The sequence below is a fragment of the Heterodontus francisci genome, chromosome 3 (genome assembly GCF_036365525.1).
Source record: "Heterodontus francisci isolate sHetFra1 chromosome 3, sHetFra1.hap1, whole genome shotgun sequence".
NCBI lineage: Eukaryota > Metazoa > Chordata > Chondrichthyes > Heterodontiformes > Heterodontidae > Heterodontus > Heterodontus francisci.
In genome coordinates this window covers 56,912,454-56,938,546 of record NC_090373.1, presented here as the reverse complement: position 1 = coordinate 56,938,546, position 26,093 = coordinate 56,912,454, and the positions used below count along the sequence as shown (strand labels likewise).

Below are 26,093 nucleotides of genomic sequence, written 5' to 3'. Positions count from 1 at the left end.
AAGTTGTGGCTACTTCATACCTTCTTTGCCTCACAGGAAAACCATTCAATTCAGGAATGCCTTTTGATGGTTTCCAGATGGGCACAGTCGACACCCTTTAGTCTGGAATATATCCTTTTGAGACAGTAAAGCAGTGTTTGAATACATCTGACCTTCGGCGCCCATCTTGCAGCACACTGTCCACTTTTGTTTCAAGGAAAAGTCAAATTCAAAGAGTCTACATTGAATACAGTTCGCATCTTAAAAGTAGGAATATGATATGTCTTTACTGGACATAACACTAGCATCTGTTGTCAGGAAACTGCTCCTGACCACCCTCTTTTTCCTAATAAGTTTGTAAAACATTTTGTTTAGATTTTGATATCTCTTGCATGTTGCTTTTCATACTCCCTTTTTGTCGTTCCTACTATCTGTTTTGTCACCCTTGGCTGTTCTTTGCATCATTCCCATTCACCAGGCTCTGTGTTTTTTTGTATACTTTTTCTTTTAGTTTTAGACAAAACAACATTTGGTATTTTAGGTCACAAATAAAAAGGAGACCCTTATGCCAAGTTCATTACAGAACATTAAAGTTAAAATACTGCATGCTAAATATTACAAAAACTATAATTAATCCTCCCTAAAAAAAAGGATCAGTTAAAAAGAACTATTTTGCAAAGATTTTACCTCAAGTAATTCATGCAACCTTGCTAAAGAGAGCAAGATTTTTTTTACTTCTTTCACGGAATGTGGGCACTGCTGGCAAGGTCAGCATTTGTTGCCCATCCTTAATTCCCCTTGACAACTATGTGCCTTGCTCGGCCATTTCAGAGGGAAGTTAAGAGTCAACCACATTGCTGTGGATCTGGAGACACATGCAAGCCAGACCAGGTAAGGATGGCAGATCTCCTTCCCTGAAGGACATCAGTGAACTACATGCGTTTTTACAACAATCGATGATAGTTTCATGGCACCATTACTCAGACTAGCTTTCAGTTCCAGACTTTTTATTGTTGATAATTGACTTTAAATTCCACCAGCTTGTGTGGTTGGATCTGAACCAGTGTCACTAGTGCATTAGCCTATGCCTCTGGATTACTAGTTCAGTGACATTACCACTATACCACTGCCTCCCCTAATAATAGATAATAGACTTTATAATTAGGGATAGGGTGACTGAACACCTTGAAAATTTTCAGCCGATCAGATAACCAGCATGAATTTGTAAAGGGTAGGTCATGCCTAATAAATTGGATTGATGGTTCCAAGTCGTAGACAAGGGAATGTCCATGGATGTTATTTATATGGACTTCCAGAAGGCATCGATAAAGTCCCTCATAAGAGACATAGCTAGTTGAAACTCGTGGAATTGGAGGCAATTTATTGACCTGGTTAGGAAATTGGCTGAGTGGCAACAGACAGAATGTAGGGACAATGTGAAGGCAGTCTAACTGGTAGCAACAAAGACAGAAAATGCTGGAAATATTCAGCAGGTCAGGCAGCATCTGTGGAGAGAAAAACAGAGTTATTGTTTCAGGTCTGTGGCCTTTCACCAGAACATTAACTGTTTTTCTCTCCACATATGCTGCCCAACCTGCTGAGTATTTCTAGCATTTTCTGTTTTTGTTTCAGATTTCCAGCATCCGCAATATTTTGTTTTTGCATTAGAGTCTAATTGGCAGGACCTAACTAGTGGTGTCCCGCAAGGATCTGTGTTACAGCCTCGACTATCACCGTATTTATTAACTTAGATGATTGGCAGAAAAATAGGTGGCATTATTATAAAACATAAAATTATGAAGAGATATGAATAGATTAAGTGAACGGGTAAAACTGTGGCAAATAGACTTCAATGTAAGCAAATGTAAGGCTATCTACTTTGGACGTAAAAGGGACAGAACATTTATAAATGGTGAAAATCTAGAAACTGGAGGTCCAAAGAGACTTGGGTGGGGCAGTCCAGACACATAGATCATTAAAATTCCACGAACAGGTAGGTACAGAAAATAATTAAAGAGACTAATGGAATGCTGGCCTTTATATCTAGAGGACTAGAATACAAGGGGGTAGAAGTCATGCTTCAGCTATACAAAGTCCTGGTTTGACCACACCCAGACTACTGAGAGCAGTTCTGGGCATCGCACCTCAGGAAGGATATATTGGCTTTGAAACGAGTGCAGCTTAGATTTATCAGAATGATAACTGGACTTTCAAGGGTTAAATTACAAGGAGAGATTACACAAACTAGGGCTGTATTCCCTGGAATTTATCAAGTTAAGGGGCGATTTGATCAAAATTTTCAAGATATTAAGGGGATCAGATAGGGCAGATAGAGAGAAACTATTTCTGCTGGTTGGGAAGTCTAACAACCAGAGCCCCAGACCTCTCAGAAGTGAATTAGGGAAACACTTATACACACAAAGGGTGGTAGAAGTTTGGAACTCTCTTCCTCAAACAGCAACTGATGCTGAACCAATTGTTAATTCAAAATCTGAGATTGATATATTTTTGTCAACCAAAGGTTTAAAGGGATATGGATCAAAGGCAGGTATTTGGAGTTAGGTCACAGGTCAGCCATGACCTCATTGAATGGCAGAACAGGTGGAGGGGCTAAATGGTCTAATCCTGTTCTTATGTTATGTTCTGCCATTGGTAAGTTCCAATCCACGTCATAATAGATGGCAAGATTGATCACAAATAAAAAAAAAAGAGGCTAGTGTAACTAGTGTTACATTAGAAGTAAAGCATTAACTGATCAAATCACATTCTCTCATTCTGCATTTTGTCTTATTATTTTACCAACTAATAGATTAACACAGTGTATGCATGTGTACTTTAATGAGTACTGAAATCACATGCCCGACAGCGCTGTCAATTACTCATTTTTATTTACTAATCAGAAATACATTTCGCACATCTGACTTTCCAATTCGCCACATGTGGCTAGTGGCTAATATATTAGACAACGTTGCACCAGAGGAGACTGTAGGACAGTTGATGGAATTAACTTAGAAAAGGAATTAGTTCTAGAAAAAAAATTAGCACAAATCTTAAACTGTTGAAAGAAGTCAGAGAAGAAACAGCATCATTTTTAAGTCCTCCTTGAATATGCTATTGACCTCCATTGTAACTCATCTTGCTCTAAGTTCACTGCTCTCCTGTTCTCTCTCAACTCTCTCTCCATAAAAACTCTCCTACCCATATGCACAACCAACACCTGAGGTTTAAAGGGATATGGAGCAAAGGCAGGTATTTGGAGTTAGGTCACTTACCAAGTCACATGGCCTCTCTGTCTCGATATTTCCATCATCTCAATCTAAATCAAGGCCATCTCTAAACAATTCCTTCTATGCCTCACCACTCACCAACCAGCCCCTTGCTCCCCCAACTTCTAACCCCAACTCCTCTGCTTCCAACCCTGGAATAAACTGTCCCTAAAGTCACTTACAACAGCACTATCAAACTCTCAGATGTCTAGTCTTTGGCTCTCCATGTACCACAATGCTTCTTATGTTGTCAATCTGCTCAGTCATTCCTTCAGCTCTGCTTTTGTTGCCCTTGTATCTGGTAAAACCCTTTCTCTCCCACCATGGCCATTCCCCCGGTTTGCCTCCATCTCGGTCCTTTTAAGTTCAAGGGCTCCAGACTTGAATGTTTAAGGCACACAACTAGTTTAGCCATTCATTGCCAGATCTGGCTGGACAACACCAATAACTATCAGGCCCAGCTATCCTGCCAAACCTGTTCATTACTCCAGGATCATCCTGGAATGCAAAGATATTCTCTGGCTTCCTTTCTCTACCATCAACCGCCTCCTTAATCCCTACTGCGCTGCGCCCGTCACCCTCACCTCCAACAACAGGTGCAAGGAGCCCAAGGACTTCTTTATCACTAAGATTATTAACCATTCAGCTGCCTCTGCCACATCTGCTTGCCCATCAAGCCATACTTCCACCAAGGTTCCCCCTTCCCTAGCCCTGAATCCACATCTTTCTGTAGTTTCTCTCCTGTCTCCCCTAATGCCATCTCTGAGCTCAAGTTGACCTTAAGACCCACCTCCTGCTCTCAACTCTATTCCTACTAAACAGCTGACCACCCAACTTCCCTTCCTAGATTTGAAAAGGAGGGGGAACCATTTTCAATATCAGTAAACATAGGTGCCAGGAAGACAAGTTAAACTATAATTAAACCTCCCTAAAAAAATCCAGTTAAGAAGAAATATTTTGCAAAGATTTTACCTCACAAGTAATTCATGTATCCTTGCTAAAGATACCTTGGAGATAAAAACTTAGGAAAACTTACTTAATACAAAATTAACATTTTTTGAGTGGTGGGGGAGAAGAGATTTATTAAAAAGCATGTAGCAATTATTACTTAAAAACGCATCATAAAAAGAAAAGCATTATTTTTTTAAAATTAAACCGAAGTTTGGGATGGCTTTCTTTTTTTATTATGCATACAAGGCCGGAACTGGTCCTTATTGTAGATCTACCAGTAAATATCAGGATTAACTTAAAACCAAAAGTGGGCTACAGGAAAGCCACAGGTGGCTCTCAAAGACTGTGGTTGACCACCCTGGTCTACAAAACTACCTCAATTGTCATACATAAAAAACACTAACCTGCAATAATCTCACGCAGTTTAGGATCCAAATTCACTGTGCATGGTAGAAATGTTTTCACATCTCGCGCTGAAAGAATTGGCATTCTTGAAGATAAGAAAACTTCAAAGCTACGAATATCACTGTCAATTTCTAGAAGTGGCTCCACATCTTTGGTAGTTGGTATGTTTTTGGAAATTCTGAAGATAATCAAGGAAATACCATTACATAAATAAAAAAAATCAGTCTTCTAGAACTGTCAGAAATGTTAGCATATTGTGAAAGAAACATTTACCAAGTATGCTGTTTGTACCATCTCAAATGCAAAGGGCATATAAAAACACAGAATTAAAAAAAAAAACGAACTTTTAAATTGCTATTAGTACCATTTCTAAGTGAAATGACAGTATTGCAATATACACTTCTTGCCTATAACCAGAAAACCACCACAATCAGGAAGTGAATGAAGTGAGAATGCAATGGCACTAATGTTTTCACTTAAGTGAGAAATGGCTCTATAGTCTTTAAAGTTGTGTCAATTAAGTGAGTAACTGGTCCCAAGATAGCAGAATAAATTAAGATTTTTAGCAGAATCAGAAATGAGGAGTTGAATATTATTTCTAGGTCGCAGGTCCCGACGTCGGGATTGGAAGCTGGTGCGGCAATCAGCAGCCAGCTGAACGATTAAGGATTGGAAGTCGTGGGGGCCGTCCATTGAGAGGACGGAGGCGGCAGTAGAGGCAGTGAGTGTGGCCTCAGGTGACGCTGTGGAAGCTCCACGTGCCATAAAGGGCTGACAACCCGTGCCTGACTGCTTGTACCCTCAAGTGAGCCTGTGCTTGATTGTTCATACCCTCAAGTGAGCCCCTGCATTCAGGAGTGCCAGGCATTGGTTTGCAAGTCGGCAGGCAGAATGGCAGAAGGAAGAGCCTGAGTGGCTCCATGGTTCAATGATGCCTCCCTCCAGACTCTACTCCAGCCTGCAAGGGAAAGGCGGGAGGTGCTCTTTCCCAGGGATAGGAGAAGATCAGCCTGCCTGACCAAGCAACTCTGGATGGAGATAGTGGAGGTGGTCAACAGCCGTGGGGTCACCCCAAGGACCTGGATTCAGTACCAAAAGAGGGTCAATAACCTCATCTGGTCTGCCAAGCTGTGTCTTCATTCAATTACAACCCTTTGCGCCTAGCTTGTATCAGAGCAAGCAAATTCATTTGGTGGAGAGGGAGGAATCACCCAGCCATGACAATGGGGTCCTGGAGTTGCGCCAATGGGGTCTGAGGCATCGCCGCACCTCAATTAGAGGTGTCAGTCGTCAATGCATTCCCCAGCATAGACCCTCGAGTGTGGCCACATGCAGGAGACATATGTGAGCCCCCATCATGACTCGATGGACTATCAAAGGTCTGGGGTTTTTACCCGCTGGCAAACTAACCTTGTTCCTCACTGCGTCTGCAGGAGAAGACTGCCCACAACAGGAAGGAGTGTGCCAAGACCGGCAACTGAGTTCCTTATCTGCATGTCCTTACGCTGATGGAGGCGGTGGCCATGTAACTGGCAGGGCAACAAGGCGGCCATGCCATAGCTGATGGGGAGAAAGGGGCACCCATCCAAGACAGTGAGCATCTCCTAGGCAAAAGGGTGTCTCTGGTGCCCAAGAGCCATGTTATTCACATGGCATCAATGGAGAGGCACATTTGGGGTGGTATGAATGAAAGGATGGGCAGACACTAATCTTTCTATTTCAATGACTTCTCATGCAGGTAAAGGTAACCAAGAAGAGTGAGGAGCTCAAGAAGCTGGGGAACAGTTGGCTACCTCTGAGGAGGAGGTAACCTCAGAGGGTCCAGTGTCACATCATTACCCTGCACCCTCCACCAGCACAGATACTCTCACATTGATGGCTAGTTGCACTTGTAGATATGGTGAGCACAGCACAGACGCACCTGGGCAGCTGACACAGGCTGTGACAGGCCACTGGAGGACTGTGGGAAGCCAGGTCCATGCTGATGATGTGCCTCAGATATCAGCGGCAACATGGGAAATGTTGCAGCTGTAGCAAAAGGTCAGGCAACATCTGGCAGAAATGCCAGAGGCTTTGCGTACCCAAGCTTGGACGATGGTGGAATCCATCCATGCCTTTGGTGCAGCGTTGTATCTGGTGACTGCGCGTCTGGCTTCTTCCATTGAGAGACTGGCGACTCTCGTAGACAGCCAGATCCAGCAGACCAATCAGTGGCTGCCGGAGATGTGCGCTGACCGGCACAGCATAGCCTTCTCCATTAGCTTGATGTAGCAATGGCAGGTGAGAGGGGGACAAGGCACTTGGAGTCACCACCAGGTTCATGTACCTCTCAGGTCAGCAGGGAGATACAAGAGTGCCTTATAAGAGGGAGGAGAGGCTGCCTGCTGCATCTGGGGGTTCCTCTCGGGGTGCTCCTGGTGCAGACACTGGCTCCAAAGCCCCTCTGCCAGTGACACCAGTACCTCCATCATCTCTGCCAATAGAGGTGGTCACTGCACCTGTGCAGAAGGCCCTCAGTGCTCCGGGCCTTCTAGGCTTCAGGCAGCCAGAAGACGGTCATCCCAAGCCGGAGGAAGCAAGGTCCACAGCCTGCCTACGCTTCAGCTGAAACGCAGGGGGAGTACCACTCAGGAGTGTCCGCAAACAAGTTAAGAAAAGCACATAGATGCACTTAGAGGGTCAAGGGTAATAATGCTATAGAAAAGGGACTTATTGTGATGGTGGTCACACGTAATTAAACTACGCTGTTGTTCTTTGTACATCTCCTTACTGTTCTGGATTCCTTTTAGGAGTTCCTTGCAAACCTTACTCCTAAGAGGCCGGTAGCAAGACAGCAAGACCTGAGCACTCAAATTTTCAGCGTTGCCATTTTGAGAACTACACCTGGGTACCGTAGTACAGAAGAATGGATATGACAACAGGGCTGTTTAATGGTAAGGCTTTATTGTTGTGGCTCCAGAAGGTGGTAAGGCTCAAAGGAAAATTGAATGTATGAAGGCGTCGAGTGCCTCCCTTGAGCGTAGCATGACGCCTTTCCTGCTGCGCCCGAGGCCCTTCATCTGGCACTGCTTGGGCAGCATCCTCAAAGGAGCCATCTTGCGCCACGATATCCTCACTGGTCAAAGCTTTGCTCCTCTGTAGCACCAGGTTGTGTAGAGCACAGCAGACTACATTAGACCCTCACTGGGGCATGCTGAAGGGCTCCACTGGATTGATCTAGGCACCTAAATCTCATCTTGAGTAGACCGATGGCCTGCTCGATGGTCACTCGGATTGAGCCTTGGCAAGTGCTGTACCTCTCCTCTGCATCTATGTGTGGGTTCCTCATAAGTGTTAGTAGACATGTCCTCAGTGGGTATCCCTTGTCTCGAAGGATCCATCCCAAATTGTGCGTGGGGCATGGACAAGATTGGGCACCTGAGACTGCCTTAGTATGTATGCGCCGTGGCTGCTTCCTACGAATCGCGCACACACCTGCAAGATCTGTTTGCAGTGATCGCAGACCAGTTGTACATTGAGTGAGTAGAAGCCCTTCTGGTTGATGAAGGTAGCAGGCTGTTTAGTGGGAACCCTGATGGCCACATGCATGCAGTCAATCACCCCTACACCGGGGGAAATCCAGCGATGCCCTCTCAGCTTGACTCTTTACATTAGTGCAGAAGCGCACATAGTCGCCAGCCTTCCTGAACATGACACTGGTGAACTTCTTGATGCAGCGATGCGCTGCAGACTGGGAGATTCCACACATATCTCCAGTGGATCACTGGAATGATCCGGTGGCTTAGAAATTCAGTGCCACGGTGACTTTTAGTGCTACAGGCATTGGCTGCCCATCAAGTCCCACGGGCCTCAGCTGATCCTGCATCATTGCACAGATTATTGACAGCTTCCTTTGAGAGTCACAGTCTTCGGAGACACTGCCGCTCAGACATCTGCAGGTAGTTGTGACATGACTGGTAAATCCTCTCCGGAGGGTAGCTTCTGCATTCCAGAGGTTATTGTCATGCCCCGCTACAAAATTCTCCAGCCTACTGTGCCCTGATCCGGCCCACCTGTGGGCCCCCAATTTGCAGTGTTCCCCTGCCCATCCATGAAGCACCCTCCCTCTCTGCTCCTTCCCCTCCACAGGGGCCGCCAAGCCAGAGCAAATGAGGCCCACGAGAGGTTGCCTCTCCCTGAGCGCAAGGCCTCCGGACCAAATAGACCTTCCACCCAAACACCCCAGCTTCCCCCACAACTACTTGTGCCTCTCAATGAGGGGCACTGTCCAGATGCCACCCTGGTGTAGGTGTCCCACTGTGCTGGCACCCTGGCCCCCAATCCTGACAGTCTTTCACGATACCTCCCCTCCTCCATCTTTCCTGCCAAGCAACACTGCCTCACGATGGCTTCCCAGCAAAGCCAACACTGAGCTCCTTGTCGCCTCCCTGCACCAAGCAAGATCCTGAAGCCCCATGGTTCCTGTGCGCCATCAGGAAAATACGAAACTGAGAGTAAAATTGCTGGCAATTGGGTTCCTAAATATCTTAAATTGGCTTGCTGTCTTGTGGTCTGCCCTGGTTCAATGAAGAGTGCAGGAGGGCATGCCAAGAGCAGCACCAGACACACCTCAGGATGAGGTGTTAACCTCGTGAAGCTACAACCCAGGACTACCTGCGTACCAAACAGCGGATGTAGCATGCGATAGACAGAGCTAAGCAATCCCACAACCAACAGACAATATATAAGCTCTGCAGTCCTGCCATATCCAGTCGTGAATGGCGGTGGACAATTTTACAACTAACTGGAGGAGGTGGCTCACAAATACCCCCATCCTCAATGACTGGGGAGCCCCAGCACATCAGTGCAAAAGATAAGGCTGAAGCATTTGCAACAATCTTCAGCCAGAAGTGCTGAGTGGATGATTCATCTTGTCCTCTTCCTGAAGTCCCCAGCTTCACAGATGCCAGTCCTCAGCCAATTGGATTCACTCCATCTGATATCATGAAACGACTGAAGGCACTGGATACTGCAAAGGCTTTGGGCCCTGACAATATTCCAGCCATAGTACTGAAGACTTGTGCTCCAGGACTTGCCGCACCCCTAACCAAGCTGTTACAGTAGTTACAACACTGGCATCTACCCGGCAATGTGGAAAATTGCCCAGATATGTCCAGTATACAAAAAGCAGGACACATCCAACACAGTCAATTACCGCCCCATCAGTCTACTCCCGATCATCAGTAAAATAATGAAAGGTGTCATCGACAGTGCTCTCAAGCGGTACTTGCTTAGCAATAACCTGTTCACTGATGCTCAGTTTGAGTTCCGTAAAAAATCCTGACCTCATTACAGCCTTGGTTCAATCATGGACAAAAGAGCTGAACTCCAGATGTGAGGTGAGAGTGACTGCCCATGACATAAAGGCAGCATTTGACCAAGTATGGCATCAAGGAGCCCAAGCAAAACTGGAGTCAATGGGAATCGGGGGAAAACTCTCCACTGGTTGGAGTCATACCAAGCGCAAAGGAAAATGGTTGTGCTTGTTGGAGGTCAATCATCTCAGCTCCAGGACATCACTGCAGGAGTTCCATACGGTAGTGTCCTAGGCCCAACCATCTTCAGCTGCTTCATCAATGACCTTCCTTCCATCATAAGGTCAGAAGTGGGGATGTTTGCACAAAGTTCAGCACCATTCGTGGCTCCTCAGATACTGAAGCAGTTCGTGTAGAAATGCAGCTAGGCACAAACAATATCCAGGCTGGGCTAATAAGTGGCAAGTAACATTCGTGCCACACAAGTGCCAGGCAATTACCATCTCCAATAAGAGAGAATCTAACCGTCTCCCCATGACATTCAATGGCATTACGATCACTGAACCCTGGGGGTGACCACTGACCAGAAACTGAACTGCAGTAGCCATATAAATACCGTGGCTACAACAGCAGGTCATAGGGCAGGAATCCTGCGGCGAGTAACTCACCGCCTGTCTCCCCAAAACCTGTCCACCATCTACAAGGCACAAGTGTGATGGAATACTCTCCACTTGCCTGGATGGGTGCAGCTCCGCCAACACTCAAGAAGCTCGACATCACCCAAGACAAAGCAGCCCACCTGATTGGGACCTCATCCACAAACATTCACTCCCTCCACACCACCGAAGTAGTGGCAGCAGTGTGCACCATCTACAAGATGCACTGCATCAATGCACCAAGGCTCCTTCGACAGCAGATTCCAAACCCACGACCTCTACCACCTAAAGGGACAAGGGCAGCAGTCGCATGGGAACACCACCACCTGCAAGTTCCCCTCCAAGACACACACCATCCTGACTTGGAACTATATCACCGTTCCTTCACTGACGGCTGGGTCAAGGGTAATTAGGGATGGGCAAAAAATGCTGGCTAAGCCAGCGACGCCCACATCCTGTCAACGAATACTAAAAAATAATAGAATGTGCGAAGCGCGCCCTCCATGTCAGCTGCCGACTGGAAAATCCGCAATGGCGTCACGACATCGTACTTCCTGTCCGCCGTCTTCTGTCCCAATTTTATGGCCCCACCACCCGCCTCCGTTGCTATCTCAAACGGCCCCATAAAATTCAGCCTGAGAAAGCAGAAGACAGACAAAATATATGGTTCAAAAACTCAAACAAGATTATTGTTTTCTCTTTATACTAACAAAAATAGCATTTTTCAACAACTGTTCTAGCAAATATCAACTTCATTTTTAAATCATGGGTCACAGAGTAAATAAAATCAAACTGCTTGTAAATAAAGTATTGAAGGCAGCTTTTAAAATATCACATCAATGTACTCCTTTAATACACAAAGGAAATGTATTTAGTTCTAAGAATAATTAGCAATTAAAGCGCTAATAAGGGTACTTTAAAGGATTTAAACTTCATTCTCAGCTAGCATGTCACATGAAGCAGATTAAAATAATTTTGTCAGCTGCACCCCCCAACCCCCAAGCTGCATCTCAATGGTGAGCACAGCATGCAGTCATAAATGTTTTCAGCGCTCGAGGGCTGTGCAGTTCTGCACTGTTTCAATATTTTACATATAACTCAAGCAGGCTATATTTATTACTGGCCTATACTAAAAAAAAAGTTGATTATAAATTTTGTGCAGAACAGGCAAATATTCCAATATCAAATAGTTCATCAAAAAACAAGCACCTGTAACTGATAGAGGTAAACAGCGTTTTATTTTGCTCAGATAATGCAATCTATTACCAGTTAATTTTGTGGAGTATCAGACAATTGCAAATATTTTTAAAACAATTAATTTTCACTATACAAAGCAAAAATATAGCATATTTGTAATTACTATATAATGTAAAATATTTTCAATCTTACCCAGTATCCACATTTTAAATGGCAAAGGTGAAATTTTGCATGGCTCTATTTTTGTTACTACATCACGAGTATTTTAACACTTCAATTTCTCAGAAAACCACCTGTTTACTAATAATTTTCCACAACTTAAGTTCTTCCCGAGCCTCCCCCCACATAGACACCATGCTTTATCCAAGGAATTAAATCTAGAAATCATATATTTAAGTAAATCAGAAATAACAGTGTTGTTCTGATTGTTCAATAATCATGGAAATATTAGCAGTATAAAATGCTGGAGGAAAAATATCAAATTTATCCACTGTAATTTTTTACTATAATGTAGTTAATGGAAAGCCTCAGACTTTCTCCAAAAGTTTGGCAATGAACTTTCCAGATCTGTGATTCTTGTCTGCTGAAGGCAGATTGTGCAGTCTGAGCATGTGCAGTGTCCTGTTTCCCATTATACATCAGCATTGAGTCAGCTCAACTGCTGTAAGAGTTATCCTTCAGCTTCCAGCAATACCTGTTCAATTGTTCAAGATGTGAAGAAAAACAGGAGGACTAATTTCAGTTATTTAAGTTATATATACCAACATAGATATAAGAGAGAATGAACAAATGTAAGAGTGCAAGAGGAAAAAGAGAACCCGATTTCTAACATGACCCTCGATTCATTAAAAATCTGCTGCAGGTTTGATTCATGTGGGAAATATAAACATTCTAGTTTTTAAAAATATATTCTTTCATGGGATGTGAGCGTCGCTGGCAAGGCCAGCATTTGCTGCCCATCCCTAATTGCCCTTGAGAAGGTTGTGGTGAACCACCTTCTTGAACTGCTGCAGTCCATCTGGTGAGAGTTTTCTGCAGTGGTTTGGTATAACTGAGTGGCTTGCTAGGCCATTTCAGAGGGCACTTAAGAGTCAACCACATTGCTGTGGGTCTGGAGTCACATGTAGGCCAAAACAGGTAAGGACAGCAGATCTCCTTCCCTAAAGGACATTACTGAACCAGATGGGTTTTTACGACAATCAATGATAGTTTCATGGCACTATTGCTGAGGCTAGCTTTCAATTACAGAATTTTAATTAATTAAGTGAATTTAAATTCCACTAGCTACCACCAGTCCCCAGAGCATTAGCTTGGGCCTCTGGATTACTCAGTGACACAACATCTATGCCACCATTTCCCCCAACAACTTTTCTCTGTTATGTTTGTCCATAACAGTTTGTGTTATTGGAAAATATTTGAATGTAAATTGGACAAAAAAATTTGAGCATGTTGTCCACAGAATTTTTAAATAAAAGCTTTTTTTTTATTTTAGAAAATGTGAGAGCAAGCAAGCGAGTGCGAGTAAGTGTGAATGTCAGTCAGGCCAATTTGACCCAATTGCAAAATAACGAAATCAAGGTTTACAAAGATCTTACAGAAACTTCAAACAGTGCTCCCAGGCCTGTGCCCGTGCCCTTCCCGCCGATCGCTACCAGGAATTCACTAGTTTGCCAAACACCCACTTTCTACCTCCCAGTTCTGCCAAATCTCAGGCTCTCCTCCAGTTATGTCAAAACTCAATGGCCAATGCTGGACAATTGAGCAGGGGGTAGGTACAACAGGTGGATGATCCACTGCTGCTTGTTTTACTTAGGCTGTAGTTGCAAGCTCCATCCACTGTTTATTAGAAAGTGTGGGTGCAGGTGGGAAAAATATAATTTGGGAAACTCTGATTTGTTAAAACAGTACAGTAGAAATCAAAGGAAGTCATGCTGAAACTATATAGTGCGCTAGTCAGATGACACCTGGAATACTGCATCCAGTTCTGGTCATCTAGACAATAGGGATATATAAGCATAGAAGGCAACTGAGAGAGAAAAACCACAATCAGGTGGAATCAGTTATGATGAAAAGCATTGGAGAAATAAGACTTTTAAGCATTGAATTGAAGCAACTGATAAGAAAGCAAGCAATACATCCGGAATAAATTAGGGAAGAGGACACACTCCAAACTAGCAAAAGAGGAACATTGGACACAATAGGAACATATGAATAGGAGTAGGCCAATCAGCCGCTTGTGCCTGCTCCACCAGCTGATTTGTATCTTAACTGCATCTATCCGCTTTGGTTCCATAACCCTCAAAACCTTTGCCTGGCAAAAATCTATTAATCTCAGTTTAAAACTTTTTCTGATGTTATCTGTCAGATTGTTTTTTTTCCTGATACCAGAAATGCATGGATATACATATCAGGAAAGGATGAATAGGCTGGGTCTCCTCTTGAAAAAAGGCTGAGGGATGACCTAATAGGTCTTTAAAATTATGAGAGGTTTTGATAGTGTGGATAGAGCGAGAATGGTTCCACTGTGGAGAAGAGCATAACTAGAGGCCATCAATATAGGATCATCAGCAAGAGATCCAATAGGGAATTGAAAAGATACTCCTTTACTCAGAGTGGTGAAAATGTGGAACTCGCTACCACAGGGAGTGGTTGAAATGAATAGTATAGATGCATTTAAGAGGAAGCTAGACAAGCATATGAAGGAGAAGGGAATAAAGGGTTACGATGATAGAATTAGGCAAGGAAACATGGGAGGAGCTTGAGTAGAGCATAAACACTGGCATGGACTGGTTGGGCCAAATGGCCAGTTTCTGTGCCCTATATCCTATTCCATTGTTAACAGAATGACATTGGATTGCAAACAATTAACCTATCTCAATACTTAATAAAAATGACTGATTCTTCAACCAAAAACCCAGGTTCTTCAAGAAAGCATCTATAACTTACAAACTGCCATGCTTTAGTAGCTAAGGACTGAGAAGCATATAAGCAAATACTTAAGTACAGTAACAGAACGTATCACTACCTAGAAAAACTGCGCTGTACTGTACTTATATATATTTATAATGAAACTGTGGCATTTGCTGTTATACATCACTTTCACATTTATTTACATTAGTATTCCATCTACTGAAAGTAACGTAACAACAATGCCAAGTGCTGCCAATTACTTCCCAAGTTCCTCAACTCATGAACATTGATTTTAATAGAAGTCTATTGTAATGTGTTAGTGTTCTGTCCTGCTTTTAAAATTAGAGTCTAAATTAAAGTGTCAATGAGCAGATGGAGCATGTGATGACTTTAACTTCCTTTTTCTGAAACCAGAAAACAACCACAATCAGGAAGTGAATGATGTGAGAATGCAATGGTACTAATGTTTTCACTTGAGTGAAATGTTTCAACAGTCTGCAAAGTTGTGCCAATTAAATGAGCAACCAGCTGGTTACTTCCTTTGCTAACTGACAGAGCACAGACACTCAAACACTCATCTGTGCTTCAGTTTTGTTGAAACAAGGGAGGACATTCACTGGAGAATCTTTGGGGGATATTCAGACCCAGATTGGCAAGTAGTCTTCTCATTCAATTCCTACACTCTTGACACTACTGAATCTTTAGGCTAATGATAGAGCCCCAGTCCAGACCATTGACGTGCAAGCAGGAGGAAGCATGGCTTTCACAAATATAATGACATATGAACACAAGGATCGATTAAGAAAAAAATGACAGCCGAAATGACAACTTCCAGGCATTTTGGTTACACAAACACTGCCACCACTACTATAATGGAATGTGAATTCGCCTACGTAGTTCCTCCCAAATCTCAATAGGGGCAGTAAGAAGCCAACTCCTGTCCTTCCACTCCAATTAGAGGAAAAGAATGTGCTAAATGGGGGCATTGAAAAATTGGAGCATTACCCTTGCATACCTGTTAAGAGTCATGTTGAAAACAATTTAGACAAAAAAAGCTGGGATCTGTTTATGACAACACTATATAGAAAAAATAAATATGTCCTAAAACAAGCATGTTTGAAATGGGGAGTTAATTTAAATTAACTATGAAGTGCATTACACACCTTTCATAGATGTTTTTCAGGGTGAGATGATCTGGAATATTGTCAGTCTCTTCCAGGTACAGAATAAGCCAAGAGGTCCTGTACGGCCATTGTTCTGTGAGGTTTATCCAAGAGGCAAGCCGATCCCAGTTGAAACTAATCTGGTTAGCCCTTAGTAAACGCCCTATAATGAAATTTAATTAAATCGGCTTAATTGTTGTGATCAGAATTATTTCCAAGACTAAAACAAATTAGACATGCTATTTTAAAGTAAAAACCTGTGGAATAATTCTTGAAACTGGACAACCACTATAACTTCTAAACCATCAATACATAACAAATAATGCACATTTATATAATTCCATTCTGAATTTTAAATGGATATCAACAATTAAAATTGTACAAACAAACATCTTTCCCTCTATACTGCATCTTTCTCGTTAAACTTTCAAAACAAATACTTAAGTAAACAATGGCAAGTATATTGCCCAGGAAATAATGTTTTAAAATCACGAGTATTAATTTCACAATTTAGTTGATGATTCAAATAAGCAATGAGCCATCAGCACAAAAAAAAAAAAATCAAGAAAATGTTTCAATTATGTATTTTATGCTGGGTAAATATATTTCTTTTTTTTCTTTTGGGCCTCCTTATCTCGAGAGACAATGGATACGCGCCTGGAGGTGGTCAGTGATTTGTGAAGCAGCGCCTGGAGTGGCTATAAAGGCTAATTCTAGAGTGACAGGCTCTTCCACAGGTGCTGCAGAGAAATTTGTTTGTCGGGGCTGTTGCACAGTTGGCTCTCCCCTTGCGCCTCTGTCTTTTTTCCTGCCAACTAAGTCTCTTCGACTCGCCACATTTTAGCCCGGTCTTTATGGTCGCCCACCAGCTCTGGCGAATGCTGGCAACTGACTCCCACGACTTGTGATTAATGTCACAGGATTTCATGTCGCGTTTGCAGACGTCTTTAAAGCGGAGACATGGACGGCCGGTGGGTCTGATACCAGTGGCGAGCTCGCTGTACAATGTGTCTTTGGGGATCCTGCCATCTTCCATGCGGCTCACATGGCCAAGCCATCTCAAGCGCCGCTGACTCAGTAGCGTGTACAAGCTGGGGATGTTGGCCGCCTCGAGGACTTCTGTGTTGGAGATACGGTCCTGCCACCTGATGCCAAGTATTCTCCGGAGGCAGCGAAGATGGAATGAATTGAGACGTCGCTCTTGGCTGACATATGTTGTCCAGGCCTCGCTGCCATAGAGCAAGGTACTGAGGACACAGGCTTGATACACTCGGACTTTTGTGTTCCGTGTCAGTGCGCCATTTTCCCACACTCTCTTGGCCAGTCTGGACATAGCGGTGGAAGCCTTTCCCATGCGCTTGTTGATTTCTGCATCTAGAGACAGGTTACTGGTGATAGTTGAGCCTAGGTAGGTGAACTCTTGAACCACTTCCAGAGCGTGGTCGCCAATATTGATGGATGGAGCATTTCTGAAGCCCTGCCCCATGATGTTCGTTTTCTTGAGGCTGATGGTTAGGCCAAATTCATTGCAGGCAGCCGCAAACCTGTCGATGAGACTCTGCAGGCACTCTTCAGTGTGAGATGTTAAAGCAGCATCGTCAGCAAAGAGGAGTTCCCTGATGAGGACTTTCCGTACTTTGGACTTCGCTCTTAGACGGGCAAGGTTGAACAACCTGCCCCCTGATCTTGTGTGGAGGAAAATTCCTTCTTCAGAGGACTTGAACGCATGTGAAAGCAGCAAGGAGAAGAAAATCGCAAAAAGTGTGGGTGCGAGAACACAGCCCTGTTTCACGCCACTCAGGATAGGAAAGGGCTCTGATGAGGAGCCACCATGTTGAATTGTGCCTTTCATATTGTCATGGAATGAGGTGATGATACTTAGTAGCAAGGTAAATGTATTTAATCAATTGCAAATAACTACAAATTCCTGCTTGACACTTTAACAATCTCCTTATAAATGGCCAGCATAAATTCTTAATTTACCAGCCAAGCACCAGAACTACAATTATATTTTACATGCAACATGCACTTTTATCCATATTTGTAAAGACGTTTGAATATAAATCAAAGATGGGTTTAATAATCATTTTCCAATGTAAGAGCAGCAAGTTATGTGGGAGAAAAATCACTATTAACCTATCATCTTGAGTCTTATGTTTGCATGCATTTTGTCTGCAAAACCTGACTTCCTGTTGTCGCTGTTCCTGTTCGTCACACTTTTATGTTAATATTTTTGTTACAAGTTCCCATGTCCAGATTTATATCGAGATTTACCTATTTAAAGTTACCACAATTTGCAATTGCAAAAATGGACATTATGAGCTGGCTGTGAACTAATTTATAAATTTTTTCTTCTAGTTTGGGCACCATCTTGATTCTTCCTGAACTGTTGCTTGCGTCTCAGGCCAGTATTTATGGGCCACTCGAGCCTCCTCCTATCTTTCCTCATCTAAAGCCATCATCCTGACCCTCTATTCCCTTTTCCTGCATATTGTTTGTCTAACTTCCCCTTAAATGCATCCATACTATTCACTTCAATAGTGGTAGTGAGTTCCACATTCTCACCACTCCTTGGGTAAAGAAGTTGCTTCTGAATATAGATAGATGTGTTAAGTGAGTGGGCAAAAACTTGGCAGATGGAGTTCAATGTGGGAAAATGTGAGGTCATCCACTTTGGTAGGAAGAATAAAAAGGCAGATGATTATTTAGATGGAGAAAGACTACAAAATACTGCAGCACAGAGGGATCTGGATGTTCTTGTACATGAAACACAAAAAGTTAGAGTACAGGTTCCTGGATCATACAGAGTTCAGTTCTGAGTACCAATGGGAAAGAGGGTTCCTCTGTAGAATGCACAGAGAGTCATAACTGGAATATCATGGGTGACTCAGCTGTGCTGGGATGGAGAAAAAGGGGCAAGAGGGCAATAGTGGTAGGGGATTCTATGGTTAGAGGAACAGATAGGCGTTTCTGTGGTCGCTGACATGATTCCAGGATAGTATGTTGCCTCCCTTGTGCAAGTGTCATGAATATCACTGAGCGATTACAGAGTATTCTGGAGGGTGAGGGTGCACAGCCGGGGATAAAAGAGGAGGTGGCATTGCACTGTTGATTAAGGAGCCAATTACTGCAGTAAGGAGGGATGATATCTTAGAAGGTTCCTCTAATGAGGCCATATGGGTCAAACTTAAAAACAAAAAGGGGGCAATCACTTGGCTGGGAGTGTACTACAGGCCTCCAAACAGGCAGGGAGAGATAGAGGAGCAGATAGGCAGGCAAATCTCAGAGTTGCAAAAATAGGGTAATAATAGTAAGCGATTTCAACTTCCCCTATGTTAGAGGGGATAGTATTAGTGCAAAAGGCTTGAAGGGGGCAGAATTTTTCAAGTGCATTCAGGAGAGCTTTTTGACCAGCACGTAGAAAGTTCTACAAGAGATGCGGAGGCACTGGACAAGACGAACAAGTGGTAGAATTGGCAGTGGGGGAGCATTTCAGGGATAGTGACCATAACTCTAAGATTTAAAGTGGCTATGGAAAAGGACATAGAGGGACCGGAAATAAAAGTACTGAAATTGGAGGAAGGCAGATCTCAATATAATAAAACAGGAACAAGAAATGCTGGAAATACTCAACAAGTCTGGCAGCATCTGTGGAGAGAGAAGCAGAGTTAACGTTTCAGGTCAGTGACCCTTCTTCAGAACTGGCAAATATTAGAAACGTGGAAGGTTTTAAGCAAGTAAAGTGGGGGTGGGGCAAGAGATAACAAAGGAGGTGTAGACAGGACCAGGTCACAGAGAATAACCGACCAGAAGGTCATGGAACAAAGGCAAACAATATGTTAATTGTGTGTTGAAAAACAAAGCATTAGTACAGACAAGGTGTTAACGGACTGAAAACTGAACAGCCGCAAGTACAAACATGAAAAAAAAAGTGAGTAAGCAAACTTTTCTTTTCATGTTTGTACTTGCGGCTGTTCAGTTTTGAGTCTATTAACACCCTATCTGTACTAATGCTTTGTCTTTCAACACACCATTAACATATTGTTTGCCTTTGCTTCATGACCTCCTGGTCGGTTAGTCTCTGTGACCTTGTCCTATCTATACCTTCTCCTTTGTTATCTCTTGCCCCACCCCCGCTTTACATGCTTAAAACCTTTCTCATTTCTAATGTTTGCCAGTTCTGAAGAAGGGTCACTGACCTGAAATGTTAACTCTGCTTCTCTCGCCACAGATGCTGCCAGACCTGCTGAGTATTTCCAGCATTTCTTGTTTGTATTTCAGATTTCCAGCATCCCAGTATTTTGCTTTTATGATAAAACAGGATCTGGCCAAAGTGGACTGGGAGCAGCTTCTTGTAGGAAGGTCTACATCAGACCAGTGGGAGTCATTCAGAAAGGAAATAGTGAGGGTTCAGGTCAAACATGTTCCCGTAAAGGTGAAGAGTAGGACCAACAAGTCAAGGGGACCCTGGATGTCAAGGGATATAGAGGATTGGATAAGGAAAAAAATGGAGGCTTATGGCAGAGTCAGAGCACAGAAAACAGCAGAGGCCCTCGAGGAGTATAGAAATTGTAGTGGGGGGGGGGGGGGAGTTAAAGTAATTAGGAGAGCGAAGAGGGGGCATAAAAATGCACTGGCAGGCAAGATAAAGGAAAATCTCAAAGCGTTTTATAAGTATATTAAGGGCAACAGGACAACCAGGGAAAGACTGGGGCCCATCAGGTATCAAAGAGGCAATGTGTGTGTGGAGCCAGAGGACATAGGTGAGGTTTTGAATGATTACTTTGCATCGGTGTTCACTATGGAGAGGGACGTTGTAGGTGTAGTGATCAGGGAGGGGGATTGTGATATACTTGAACATATTAGCATTGAAAAGCAGGAAGTATTAGCTGTATTAGTGGGCTCAAAGGTGGATAAATCCCCAGGTCCAGATGAGATGTATCCCAGGCTGCTACGTGAGGAGATAGCAAGGGCTCTGACACAAATTTTCAAATCCTCTCTGGCCACAGGAGAGGTATCAGAGGACTGAAGGACAGCAAATGTGGTACCATTATTCAAGAAAGGTAGCAGAGATAAACCAGGTAATTATAGGCCTGTGAGTCTAACATCAGTGGTAGGGAAATTATTGGAAAAAATTCTGAGGGACAGGATTAATCTCTACTTGGAGAGGCAGGAATTCATCAGGGATAGTCAGCATAGCTTTGTCAGGGGTAGATCGTGTCTGACAAATTTGATCAAATTTTTCGAGGAGGTGACTAGATGTGTAGATGAGGGTAAAGCAGTTGATGTAGTCTACATGGACTTCAGTAAGGCTTTTGATAAGCTCCCACACAGGAGATTGGTTAAGCTAAGAGTCCATAGGATCCAGGGTAATTTGGCAAACTGGATCCAGAATTGGCTTAGTGGAAAGAGGCAGAGGGTGATGGTTGAGCATTGTTTTCACGAATGGAGGCCTGTGACCAGTGGGGTACCGCACGGATCGGTGCCGGGACCCTTACCGTTTGTAGTGGACATTAATGATTTAGACGTGAATATAGGAGGTATGATCAGTAATTTTGCATAGGACACGAAAATTGGTGGTGTCGTAAATAGTGAGAAGGAAAGCCTTAGATTACAGGACAATATAGTTAGGGTGGTAAAATGGGCAGAGCAGTGGCAAATGGAATTTAATCCTGAGAAGTGTGAGGTGATGCACTTTGGGAGGACGAACAAGGCAAGGGAATATACAATGGATAGTAGGACCCTAGGAAGTACAGAGGGTCAGAGGGACCTTGGGGTACTTGTCCATAGATCACTGAAAGCAGCAGCACAGGTAGATAAGGTGGTTAGGAAGGCACAGAATATAAGAGCAGGGAGGTTATGTTAGAGCTGTATAAAGTGCTAGTTAGGCCACAGCTGGAGTACTGTGCACAGTTCTGGTCACCACACTATAGGAAGGATGTGATTGCCTCGGAGAGGGTGCAGAGGAGATTCACCAGGATGTTGCCTGGACTGCAGCATTTCAGTTAGGAAGAGAGACTAGATAAGCTGGGACTGTTTTCCTTGGAGCGGAGAAGTCTGAGGGGGGACCTGATTGAGGTATACAAATTTATGAGAGGCATTGATAGGATAGACAGGAAGAAACCTTTTCCCTTAGCGGAGGAGTCAATAACTAGGGGGCATAGATTTAAGGTAAGGGGCAGGAGCTTTAGAGGTGAGTTGAAGAAAAATCTTTTCACCCAGAGGGTGGTTGGAATCTGGAACACACTGCCTGAAGGGGTGACAGAGGCAGGAACCCTCACAACATTTAAGAAGTATTTAGATGAGCACTTGAAACGCCATAGCATACAAGGCTACAGGCCAAGTACGGGAAAATGGGATTAGATTGGATGGGTGCTTGATGGTTGGCGCAGGCGCGTTGGGCCTGTTTCTGTGCTGTAAAACTCTATGACTACGACTCTATGACTAGGTGCAGCAAGTAATTAGGAAGGCAAATGGAATTTTGGCTTTAGTGCTAGGGGGTTAGAGTTTAAAAATAGCAAAGTCTTGTTACAACTGTATAGGGTGTTGGTGAGGCCATACCTGGAGTTCTGCGTGCAGTTTTGGTCCCCGTATTTAAGGAAGGATATACTAGCATTGGAGGCAGTTCAGAAAAGGTTTACTCGGCTGATTCCTGGAATGAAGGGTTGCCTTTTCATGAACGGCTAAACAGGTTAGGCCTTTATTCACTGGAGTTTAGAAGAATGAGAGGTGATCTTATTGAAACATATAAGATTCTAAGGGGGCTTGACAGGGTAGATGTTGAGAATATGTTTCCACTTGTGGGGGAATCTCGAACTAGGGGACATAGTTACAAAATAAGGGGTCACACATTTAAAACTGAGATGCGAAAGAATTTCTTCGCTCAGAGGGTGGTGAATCTCTGGAATTCTCTACCTCAGAGAGTTGTGGAGGCTAGGTTACTAAATATATTTGAGGAGGTGGATAAATTTTTTGAGTTGAGGCCTGGGACAGATCAGCCATGATCTTACTGACTGACGGGGCAGGCTTGAGGGGCTGAATGGCCTACTCCTGCTCCCATTTCTTATGTTCTTATGAATTCCTTATTGACTTCTTGCTATCTTATACTGATGGCCTCTAGTTATGCTCTTCTCCACAAGTGGAACCATTCTCTCTCTGTCCACTCTATCAAAATCTTTGAAAATTTTGAAGACCTCTAATTAGGTCCTCCTTCAGCCTTCTCTATCAAGAGAAGAGACCCATACCGCTCATCCTTTCCTGATACGTATATCGATGCATTTCTGGTATCATCCTTGCAAATCTTATATGCACCCTCTTCAGTGTCTCTATACCCTTCTTATAATATGGCGACTAGAACTGCATGCAGTACTCCAAGTGTGTTCTAACCAAGGATCGACACAGGTTTAGCATAACTTCCCTACTTTTCAATTTTATCCTTCTAGAAATAAAGCCTCGTGCTTGGTTTGCTTTTTAAAAAAAATGTCCTTGCTAACCTGCGGGGCAACTTTTAGTGATTGGTGTATTTGTTTCTTTACCGCACCTAGACTCACGCCTTCCAAGTAATAAGTGACCTCCCTATTCTTCCTGCCAAAATGTACTACCTTACATTTATCTGTATTGAACTTCATTTACTAATTATTTGCCCATTCTTCAAGTTTACTAATATCCGCCTATAATCCTCAGTATTGACTACTTCCCAATTTGGTATCACCTGCAAACTTGGAAATTGTGCTTTTGATATCGAAGTCCAAATCCTTAATATAAGTTTTGAACAACAGTGGTACCAGCACTGATCCTTGTGGAACACCACTTCCTACCTTCTGCCACTCTGAATAACTTTTTATCCCACTTGATTTCTGTCTTGAAGCCAGCTAGCAATCCATTCTGCCACTTGTCCCCTAACTCTGCATTCTCTGACCTTATTCGTTCATTAGTCTACTATGGGGCACTTTACTATGAGGCACTTTTGAAAATCCAGAAGAATTACAGCTACTGCTTTACCAGAATCAACTCTATCCGTCACCTCCTCAAAACATTCAATCAGGTTGGTTAAGCAAGATTTTTCCTTTTGAACTCCATGCTGACTATTGATCCTATAGTTTCCTTTTCTAGATGTTCTTCTATTCTCTCTTTTAGTAGGGATTCCAATACATTTCCTAACACCGATGTTAAGCTTACAGGTCTGAGATTCCCTGGGCATATTCTACCCCCCTTCTTAAATGTAGGAATTACGTTAGTTATCCACCAGTTCTCTGGCACTACACATTTTTCGAACAAATATGTGTCATATTGCCTCTGCTATTCTCTTCCCTAGATTCTTTTAAATTGCGTGAATGCAATCCATCCGGACCAGGGACCTTATCTTCTTTGAGCTTGATTAGTTTATTCTATAAATCCCTTTATTTTAAATGCACTTATCTCATTACTCATCTCATCATTCAATGTCATGTTCTATCTCCCTGGTAAATACTCAAGTGAAATAATTATTTAATATTTCTGCCATCTCTCTATTGTCACTTGCGTATTATCCTGTCTAAATGGTCCTATTCCTATCCCAGCCTATTTTTTCTTAATTGATGTGCCTGTAAAATATTTTACTATTTTGCTTTATGTTCCTTGATAATTGAATTTCATAGTTCCTCTTTTCATCCCTAACTTTTTTGGACTGCTCTTCTATCTCTTCATATTCTTTCTCTACATGCACTCCTCTGCTGTCTACGTACTTAATGTATGACTCTTTCCTAACCCTCAGTTGTTCCCCTAGGTCTTTATTCATCCATGGAGTCTCACTCATGTTTCGTTTGTTCTTCCCTTTTAGTTAAATATATTTTTCCTGCACTGTGTTGAACACCATTTTATGTGATTCCCATTGTTGTTCTATATTGTTATTTGCCAATATTATTGCCCATTTTATTATCTTAAGTTCTAGTCCCAGCCCCTCAAAAATCAGTTTTTCTCCAATCTATTCACTTGGTTTTGATCATACTTATTGTCCTTTGCTATTAACTTGAACCAGAAAATAAGATTACTGTATTGAAATCACTCCACAGTAGTGAACTTCACTGTAATTTTATTCATTTTGAATCAGTTTTTTGGCAGCAGTATCTGAGTGCAGATGCCAACAGTGAATACACCTTAGGTTGTTGTTATATGAGGTTTACCATATAGAACATAACTACTGTAAGTTTATCAAGGAAAAAGTAAATTGATTACCAAGAAAGAACAGAAATAAAGTAATTGCACAGAAAACTATACCACAATTGATTACTGAGCAGGTATCCTATAAAAGGGTTTGCAGTGTACCAAATTCTACCATCACTCCACCTTGCCAGGCATCATGTAGTACTCTAGCAGCTGAGGAATAATGGCATCTAGAATGCAGGATTAAATATGGTGTAATGACTGCAGTGGCTGTTGATCAATAATCTATAGTTTATCAGAAAATAAGAACCTATTAAAGGTTTATCAAGCACCAGTGATCTTAAGAGGTTTACTTATTTTAAGTATTAACCATGTAAGGCCTACGTTGCTGATATGTTCTTAATTATTGAAAGTACATTCGCACGGAAACCACTTGAAAGTGTGAATCAAAAGTTATTACGCACCTGTTACCGAAACAATGTTCAGCAATCGCCTCATAGTCTGAGGACTAATGTCACTGAACCAATCTTCAGTAACCAGAAGCTTGGTCAGATCAAAAGACATCTGTCTTGTAACCTGCCGCTGCATCTGTCGGCGACGATATGTATCCTGTTAATACAGAAAAGATCAGAGTGCACAAGAAAATTTGAGGAAGAAAGGCAAACAAAGCAAAAGGAGAGAAAGTCAGAGGGCTGGATTTTATAATCTTGCTGCTGAAATGAAAAGACAGGCTGCACGCCATAGAGCTATCACAGTCTTCCGTGCGGCGGCTCATTTGCATCCCCGGAGTGGGGCTGTCCGTCGCTGGCAATGGCGTAAGCTGCCTGTGCGTAAGCGTTGACACCGTTTTTAAAGGGCTGTCAGCCCTACTGGCTGATTTAAATATTTAAAGGTAAACTGAATTAAAATAAATAAATAAATACATCTCTTTTGACCCTCTCCCACCGCCCCCCCACCAATTAAATTAATTATTTGTCCCTTCCCCCCCCAAAACTGCACAAACTTTCAACTACAACCCTTTCCACCATCCCCTACACCCATGACGTTAATTTGACACCAACCCACTCTCCCAGCACTGATAAACTTACCTCCCCTCCAGCCCTCCCTCCCCCACCACAGTGTTGTGCCTCA

The 26,093-nt window shown here is 43.0% G+C and overlaps 1 protein-coding gene across 5 annotated transcripts in view; it reads right to left on the bottom strand.

Moving 5' to 3' along the window:
• LOC137356506 (kinase D-interacting substrate of 220 kDa-like) overlaps window positions 1-26,093 on the bottom strand; it is a 222,811-nt gene that overhangs the window by 35,667 nt on the left and 161,051 nt on the right. For all 5 annotated transcript variants that reach the window (XM_068022406.1, XM_068022401.1, XM_068022395.1 and 2 more), the window contains exons 22-24: window positions 25,427-25,571; window positions 15,822-15,984; window positions 4,601-4,779 (exon numbers count right to left, since the gene is read on the bottom strand). In XM_068022406.1, coding sequence (XP_067878507.1) covers window positions 4,601-4,779; window positions 15,822-15,984; window positions 25,427-25,571 — 487 coding nt within the window. The remainder of the gene's footprint in view (window positions 1-4,600; window positions 4,780-15,821; window positions 15,985-25,426; window positions 25,572-26,093) is intronic.